The sequence below is a fragment of the Carlito syrichta genome, unplaced genomic scaffold, assembly GCF_000164805.1.
Source record: "Carlito syrichta isolate Samal-C Ts95f unplaced genomic scaffold, Tarsius_syrichta-2.0.1 Scaffold302368, whole genome shotgun sequence".
NCBI lineage: Eukaryota > Metazoa > Chordata > Mammalia > Primates > Tarsiidae > Carlito > Carlito syrichta.
Window position 1 is genome coordinate 28,118 of NW_007246464.1, and position 8,983 is coordinate 37,100.

The window sequence follows — 8,983 nt, forward strand, 5'->3', positions numbered from 1 at the left end:
CTGCACTCCAGTCTGGATGACAGAGTGAGACTCCAACTCAAAAACAACAAACAAACAAAAAAACAGCCAGGTGTGGTGGTGCACACCTGTGGTCCCAGCTACTTGGGAGGCTGAGGTGGAAGGATCATCTGAGTCCAAGAGGTTGAGGCTGTGGGGAGCCGTGATGGTGCCACTGCACTCAGCCTGCTTGACAGAGTGAGACCTGGACTCAAACAAACAAACAAGCAAACTACAGCTAACCTCACATCCATGGTGGGAAGCAGAATGTTTTTCTCCCAAGATCAGGAATAGGGCAGGGGTGTCTGCTATCACCGCCCCCCAGACACATGCTGTAGGGAGCATCATAGGTTTACTTCTAAGAGCAGAGGAAGCCACTCATTCCAAGCTGTCAGGATCTGTGCGGGGGGCGGGAGGACCCTCCACTCCAAGCTCAGGGTCCACGCCTGGAACTGTGTGTGATCATCACAGTACGTGCCCCAAGCCCAGCACAGCACCAAGCACCATATTTCTTCCTCTGCAGTCTGGGCGCCTACTATTTCTTTTTCTTGCTTTATTGCATTGGCTAGGGCTGCCAGAACAACACTTAATACGCATGGAGACCGCACACGCCCCGCCCTGAGGTATAAGGTTAGCTGAGGTTGTTTTTTATTGACAGCCTTTATCAAGCTCAAGTTTCCTTCTAGTTCTAGTTTGTTTGTTTTTTTAATCCTGAACGGATGCAAACTCGATCTGCTGGGCTCAGGAGATCCTTCCGCCTCAGCTTTCCAAATACCTGGAACCACAGGCATGCACCACCACACCAGGCTAACTTTTTGATTACTGTCATTGATTAACAAGGTCTCGCCATGTTGCCCAGGCTGGTCTCCAACCCCTGGGCTCAGGCAATCCTCTCACCTCGGTTTCCCAAAGTGCTGGAATGACAGGTGTGAGCCACTGCCGCCAGCAATGCTGAATCTTATCAACTGCTTCTCCTGCATCGATTGAGATGACCATGGCGTTTTTCTCTAAGAACTAGTCGTTGATTTCCTCCTCCCAACAATCACTTGAGATAAATACTGAGTTGGGGTTTTTATTTTATTTATTTATTTATTTATTTATTTATTTATTTTGAGTTGGAGTCTCACTGTCGCCCAGACTGGAGTGCAGTGGCCGCTCCCGGCCACTGCAGCCTTGACCTGCTGGGCTCCGGCGATCCTTCCACCTCAGCCTTCCAAGTAGCTGGAACTACATGAGTGCGCTACCACGCCCGGCTGATTTTTTTGATTTATTGCAGAAATGAGGTCTCGCTGCCCAGGTGGGTCTCGAACCCGTGGGCTCAGGCAGTCCACTCACCTCAGCCTCCCAAAGGTGTGGGATTACAGGCTGAGCCACCGAGCCCGGCTTGAGTTGGGGTTTTTAAAGATGAGAAAAAGAAGCACAGCGAGGTTCAGAAACCCGCCCGAGGTCCCGCAGCTCAAAAAGGCAGGATCATGATTCCATCCCAGGCAGGCGGTCGGATGCCTGCACACTTCCCCGCCAGGCTCACGACCTCCAGAGAACAAGCCTCGCGCCTGGTCTCAGAAAGTTCTGGAAGTGGTTCCTACGCATCTGATGGGCCCCAGCCCGACTCACCAAAATACTGCAGGAGGTTGGTGCTGGTGACCTTGCCCGTCTGCCCCAGCTGCCCCAGGATGCTGGTGGCATCGCAGCCGGCCTTCATAAACAACTTCTCCACCGCGTCCGCGAGGAGCTCCAGGGTCCTGCTGACCTCTGCATGCGTGTTCGCATAGGCATCCGCCTCCTCCTTGACTTTCTTCAGCTTCTCCTGTGGCAGACCCCAATGCCCACCGCGGGTCAGCCTGCTAGGGGGACTTCTGGGCAAGGGGGCCTGCGTGCGACCCTCTGGGGACAGGGTCTCCACGCTGCAGGGTTTCAAACCCCTGCAGGGCCCGAGGCAAGTTTAGGGGGTTTCCACTGCATTTTAAAGAAACGAAACAAGAGAGAACAGACCAGAAAGGAAGAGGGGAGAGAGCGCCAGGGGCGTGAGGGCGTTGGGCAGACACCGCGCCGGGAGTTTTGTCTCACTGACATGTAAGCATGTGTGACCACGTGTGGGTAGGTTACAATATTTTTTAGAGGCTCCTGATTGAATTTTTTTTTAGATTAGAAAATATAGTTTATGTAGAAAGTAAATTGGAGAAAGAAAGAGGAGGGATTTGCCTCCCCAAGGAAGAGGAAGAGGCCAAAGCTTAAGAAAACATGGCCCAGCCGGGCTCCATGGCTCAGCCTGTAATCCCACGCCTTTGGGAGGCTGAGGTGGGTGGATTGCCTGAGCCCGCGGGTTTGAGACCGCCTGGGCAACTTGGCGAGACCTCATCTCTACAATAAATCAAAAAAGCAGCTGGGCGTGGTAGCGCACGTCTGTAATTCCGGCTACTGGGAAGGCTGAGGCGGAAAGGATCGCTGGAGCCCAGCAGGTCGAGGCTGCGGTGGCCAGGAGCGACCACTGCACTCCAGTCTGGGCGACAGAGTGAGACTCCAACTCAAAAAAAAAGAAAAGAAAAGAAAATATGGCCTGGCCGTAGCTCAAAGAGTACATGGTCACACCATAGCTTAGCAAGGCAATGGCCCAACTTTTTAAAAATGGTGGCCCATAGGAGGAAGTACTGTAGCCCAATACATGCAGACACACAGACATACATTGTATATGTGTGAATATCTGTCTAGCTATTATCTCATCAAGTGAAATTAACGTTTCACAAATCAATGCCCTTGGGTGTTTTCTAATATTTTCTATGCTGTCCTGTTCTGTTTTGCTGATTTAAATGCTAGCTGCCATCCGATAAACGGATGTCACCACTCACAATTTGGGGGAGTTTTTTTTAGAGACAAGGTCTTGCTCTGTGCCCAGGCTGGGGTGCAGTGGTGCAATCATAGCTCAGTGCAGCCTCCAACCCCTGGACGCAGGCGATCCTTCCACCTTGGTCTCCCAAAGTGATGGGATTACAGGTGTACGCCACTGTGCCACAACCATTCACAGTTTGAAATACACTGCCCTAGTTTGTAGTTCTTCAAGTGTGGTCCTGACAGACAGCATCAGATTCCCCAGGGAACTGGGGAGAATGCACATTCTCAGGCCCCCCTAGATACCCACAGGAGTGGAGGCTCTGGGCGACCCAGAAAGCTGGACTGAACAAGCCTCCCGAGGGCACCAATGCATGTTGAGTCTGACAACCTCTGCCAGTCTGTTGGGTCTCAACTCTGGCCTCCACTGGTACTCCCTGGGAGCTTTAAAAATACCTGTCACCCGCACCCCACCCTCGGGAGCTGAGTTCCCCGGGTCTGGGACATCCCAGGCATCAGGGTTCTAAGCCTTCCAGGCATCGGATATGCCACGGGGGTCCAGGGGTGCCTGTTGGTCACACTTTCAGCCAGCGCTGCCTCTCCCTCTGCACCCTCTGCTTACAAGGGGGAGCCTCTTCCCCCGGGGGGGGCTCTATGTGCACCCCTCACATAGCAATCCCCAAGGGGCAGCCCTGCCGACACCCCCATGTTTCAGGTGAAGAAACTGAGGCACCAAGGCACAGCCAAGAGAGGAAAGCCAGGATCTGAATTCCGTCTCGCGACCTCCACATCAGGAGGCTTCCTCTGCCTGGCGACTGGAATAGCCAGTTCCCAGGGCTACAGAGTCCCCAAAGGACAGCAAAAGCCGCCCTCTCTAAAGGCGTAATAAAAGATCACATGATCAGCCAGTGCGGTGGCGTACACCTGTGGTCCCAGCTGTTCGAGAGACAGAGGTAGAAGGATCGCTTGACTCCAGGAGTTTGAGATTACAGTGAGCTCTGATCACACCACTGTACTCCAGTCTTGGAGACAGAGTGAGACCCTGACTCTTAAATATATATATATGTGTATATAATATATATGTGTATATAATATATATGTGTATATATAAATATATATATATATACACATGTATACATCACGTATTTTTAAAAGCCATGATTCATTTTTAAAACAGGTCAGGCCGGGCTCGGTGGCTCATGCCTGTAATCTCAGCAATTTGGGAGGCCAAGGTGAGAGGATTGCTTGAGCCCAGGGGTTCGAGACCAGCCTGGGCAACTGGGCGAGACCCCATCTGTACGATAAATCAAAAAATTAGCTGGGCGAGGTGGCACGCCTGTAGTCCCAGCTACTTGGGAGGCTGAGGCAGAAGGATCACCTGATCCCAGCAAGTCAAAGCCACAGTGGCCGTGAGCATGCCACTGCACTCCAGCCTGGGAGACAGAGGGAGATTCCCACTCAAAAAAAAAAAAAACAACCAGGTCAACGTTCAGCCTGATGTGATGGTGGTAATACGTGCTCAGCTCCTACAACGGTCCAGGGGTTCACACACATCATCTCAACTCAGCCTTACGCTTGGCCCAGTTTTCATTGAGGTCAGAGAAGAAAAGTGAACTCGTGTTTGGTTTCCCTGCACTGAGCCCGTCTAAGGGCCCGACCTCGAGCTCGACTCTTTCCTTGGACAATGATTGAGTAACAAAGCCAGGGTTCTGAGTTTTTCTGAGTCAAATGGCAGCCACCACTCCCAGCTCTCTGCACTGCAGCGGGCCAAGTGCGCTCAGTTTTCTCCAAACTTCACAGTCCCAACAAGTAGGTACAGTTATCCTCCCCTTTTTGCAGATGGGGAAATGGAGGCCCAGAGAGGTTAAGTCACTGCCTCCAAGCCACACAGCTAGGAAGTGACTTCTTTTTTTTTTTTTTTGAGTCGGAGTCTCACTCTGTCGCCCAGACTGGAGTGCAGTGGCCACTCCCAGCCACCGCAGCCTCGACCTGCTGGGCTCCGGCGATCCCTCCGCCTCAGCCTTCTGAGTAGCTGGAACTACAGGCGTGCGCTACCACGCCTGGCTAATTTTTGATTTATTGTAGAGATGAGGTCTCGCCAAGTTGCCCAGGCGGGTCTCAAACCCCGCGCTCAGGCAATCCACTCATCTCAGCCTCCCAAAGCGCGGGATTACAGGCTGTGCCACTGAGCCCGGCTAGGAAGTGACTTATTTTCTGAGAGTCCCAGGGCCTGGTGGCAAAACCCTCCCGCCATGGGAAGGGTCCTGATCACCCCCCCCGAGGGGTGGGAGGTGACTGGGAAGGTCTGAGGGTCGAGTGGGTGGGTGAGACGCCCCGAGAGCCCCCTGTTGAGTCACGTCGAGGGTTTGCATTCGAAAAGACACCCCCCCCCCAGAGTCACGTGGAAGCCAAGAGACTGGGAGGCCGGGTAGGGCGGAGGCCAGAGGTGGGGAGGAGAGGGATAGGGGGAGGGCGGTGCGTCGCCCGACAGCCTCTCCAAACCCCCTAGAGCAGCGCCGGTCTCACCGAGAGAAGAGCCTGCGCGCGGGGGCCCCGCGTGGTGGCCGCGCGACCCCGGGCACGCGCCCGGCATCGGGAGGGTCTCCCTGGACCCGCGCCCTGGACAGGGGGCCGCACTCCGGGGAGATGCCGCCTGGGCTGGGCCGCCCTCCCCGGCCGACCTGCAGCCTGCGCTCTGCTGCCACCCGGTGGCCAGCCCCGTCTCCCCGGTGTGCGTGGAGGGACAGAAAGACGTCGCAGAGGAGGGACAGGCCCCGGGCGCAGTTCGCGGGCCAGGAATGTCGCCTGAGAAGAGGGCTGCGGGGCGCAGTGGCTCACACCTGTCATCCCAGCACTTTGGGAGGCCGAGGCAAGAAGATGGCCTGAGCCCAGGGGTTCGAGACCAGCCTGGGCAACTTGGAGAGACCTCGTCTCTACAATAAATCAAAAAAATTAGCCAGGTGTGGTGGTGCATGCCTGTCGTTCCAGCTACTTGGGAGGCAGAGGCGGGAGGATCACCTGAGCCTGGCAGGTCGAGGCTGCGGTGGCCGTGAGCGTGCCCCTGCACTCCAGCCTGGGTGACAGAGACGCCAACTCTGGGGGAAAAAAAAAAGCACAGGGCTTTGAAGTCAAACTCTGTGTGTGCGTCTTTGTCAGACATTTTCCATCCGCTCTCCCCTTACACCTTGATAACAAAACCCTGACTGTCGCTAGAGTGACCATGTGACCAGCCAGAAGTCACTTTTTCAAACCTCTCTTGCAATAGGGAGGGCCCGTGAGAAGCCACTGGCTGAGACTTCTGGGAAAGCACTTTATGCTGGCTGACCCGGCCAGCAAGGCCTTCCTTGTCTCCCCCGCTTTCTTCCTGTCTGGGTGTCTATGCGACAGCAGGACCTGTGGCAGCCTTGATGCCACCATGAGGCACCCTTGGAACGTAAGCCACACACTAGAGATGGCAAAACAGAAAGCGAGATGGAGCCTGGGTCACTGGTGACACCTTAAAGGTGCCACACCTGCCCTGCAGTCCTATTTCTAGACTTACTTCTTGACACAGAAAACACACTTCTATCTTGCTGAGGTCACTGATATGCCGGGTCCCTGTGACTGGCAGCTGAGGACAGTTCAAAGCTCCTATGACAGCCCAGCTCCTCGGTGTGGTGCTTAGCCCAGGGCCCAGCACACAGTAGCTGCTCAAGAAATGCGTGCAGTTGCTGTCACTGATTGAGGACAGGGCACAGCCAGGACATGGCGGGAAGAGAAGGAAAGGCTGAGGCAGGGGTGCGTCTGGAGGCCCCGTCTGGGGGGAAGTTAAGACCCGAGGGCTGGGGGGACTCCCCGAAACGGGGGGTCTTTGGCAAGGAGGAAGGGGACCCAGGGACGAAATTCTACAGTGACACCCGTAGCGACCACGGTATGGGACGAAGGGGCAGGATGTGTGTGGCTGTGACCGGGGCCAGTGTGTGTCTGTGTGGGTCTGTGTGTGTCTCTGTGTGCTTGTGTTTGTGTTTGTGTGAGTCGATGTCTGTGCGGGTCTGAGTGTATGTGTCTGTGTCTGTGTGGCTGTCTGTGTGTGGGTGTGTCTGTGTGTGGGGGGGTGTGTGTGTGTGTCTATCTGTGGGTGTCTTTATGGGTCTGGGTGGGTCTGTGTGTGTGTGTGTGTGTGTGTGTGTGTGTGTACGTGCGCGTGTGCATGTGCATGCGCCTCCTATGTCTCAGGTCACGGGGCAGAGCGCCCCTTCCCGAGAATCACCAGCAGAATGCCCGGCTCACAGAGAGACCGCCAAGGCTCCCGCCGCCTCCCTCCCAGCCCCTCACCTCCAGCTCCCTCAGGACCGAGCGGCTGGCATCCTGGGACGTCTTCTGCTGGGATCGCAAGAGGACGATCTCGTTCTGCGGGGAGAGAGTCAGACCGTGAGGAGCGTGGGCGCCCACCCGCCTCACCCAAGGGAGCCCGCTTTGAGGAGCCATGACGACTGACGTTGTCCGTTTCAAGGGGCCCCGGAAACCTCAGGCCCCTCCTATGCCCGCGGAGGTTCTGCTAATTCAAGAGAGGGCGGGCATGGGGTGTGGCTTATCCTTTCTGGAAAGTCCTAGAACAGTGGGGACATCCTGTCTGTGCCAATACCGTAGTCAGAACCACACGTGGGCACTGAGCACTTGAAATATGGCCAGTGCCATTGAGGTACTAATTTTTTTTTTCAAGTCAGAGTCTCACTGTCACCCGGGCTGGAGTGCAGTGGCATGCACACGGCCACCGCAGCCTCGACCTGACGGGCTCAGGCAATCCTTCTGCCTCAGCCTTCCAAGTAGCTGGAACCACAGGCATGTGCCACCATACCCGGCTAATTTTTTGATTGATTGTAGAGACAAGGTCTCGCCAAGTTGCCCGAGCTGTTCTTGAACCCGTGAGCTCAGGCAATCCCCTCACCTCGTCCTCCCAAAGTGCTGGGATTATAGGCGTGAGCCACCGTGCCCGGCCAAGGTACCGACTTCAACTTTAATTTCAAAGTATTTAGTGTAAATGGCCACACGTGGGCAGTGGCGGCTGTGTGGATGGTGCAGACCTAGGACAGGTGTCCTCCCACTCGAGCAGAAATCAGAACCACCAGAGGTTCGTGGAACCCAGGTTGCCAGGCCCCAGTCGCAGGGCTTCTGGTCAGCAGGCCTGGGCTGGGCCTGGGAATGTGCATTTCTCCCGGGCGCCAGGTGATCCGGCAGCTGCTGCCTGGGACCAGCTTTGAGAATCCCTGGGCTTAAGCCTCGCGCCCTGGGATAGGCGGCCCACGCCCTCCGCCTGAGCGACCCGCCCCCAAGAAGACACAGAGTGAATGGGCACGGGTGGGGGCACTAGGCACGCCTGCCGACGGGGACCCTGAGATCAGCCACGGCGCAGTTCTATGGCGGGAGAGGGTCTCACAGGCAGACACGGCCACAAGGCGGCCTCCGAGGCCACCCCCGAGACGTGGCGGGGGGTGCACTTGTCAGAAGCCCCTCATGGTTCCACTGCAGTGTCTGGGTGCCCGGAAGCCACCAGGGAAGCAGGTGTCGGGGACTCTGGGACCAGCTGCTGGGGCATGGTTACAAAACAGCACGGCCGTCCAGGATGGGCCCTGCACTGCAAGCGGGCGTCTGGGTCTGTGGGTGTGTCTGTGTCCGTGTGTGTGTGTGTGTGTGTGTGTGTCCATCTGTGTCTGTTAGTGTCTGTGCGTGTTTTTGTGGGTCTGTGTGTGTCGATGTCTGAGTGGGTCTGTGCGTGCCTGTGTGTGTCGCGTGTCTGGGTGTGTCTGTGTGTGTCTGTATCTGTGGGTTGTCTGTGTGTTTGTACATGTCTGTGTCTGTGTGTGTCTGTGTGTGTTTCTGCATTTCTGTGTCTGTGTGTGTCTGTGTGTTTGTACATGTCCGTGTCTGTGTGTGTCTGTGTGTGTTTCTGCATGTCTGCATCTGTGTGTGTCTGTGTGAGTCTGCGTGTATATCCGTCCATGTCCATGCATGTCTGCGTGTCTGTGTGTCTGTGTGCATGCACACATGTAAGCGCACGCAGCCTTCCTAAAGCAACAGCACCAAAATGTTAACACTCTCTGAGCGGTGACATCTTGCTGACTTTGACTTTTTTTTTTTTGAGTTGGAGTCTCACTCTGTCGCCCAGACTGGAGTGCAGTGG

The 8,983-nt window shown here is 55.6% G+C and overlaps 1 protein-coding gene across 1 annotated transcript in view; it reads right to left on the minus strand.

Moving 5' to 3' along the window:
• CCDC63 (coiled-coil domain containing 63) overlaps positions 1-8,983 on the minus strand; it is a 35,354-nt gene that overhangs the window by 3,234 nt on the left and 23,137 nt on the right. The window contains exons 6-7 of the mRNA XM_008056459.1: positions 7,138-7,212; positions 1,612-1,804 (exon numbers count right to left, since the gene is read on the minus strand). Of these exons, the coding sequence (XP_008054650.1) occupies positions 1,612-1,804; positions 7,138-7,212 (268 nt within the window). The remainder of the gene's footprint in view (positions 1-1,611; positions 1,805-7,137; positions 7,213-8,983) is intronic.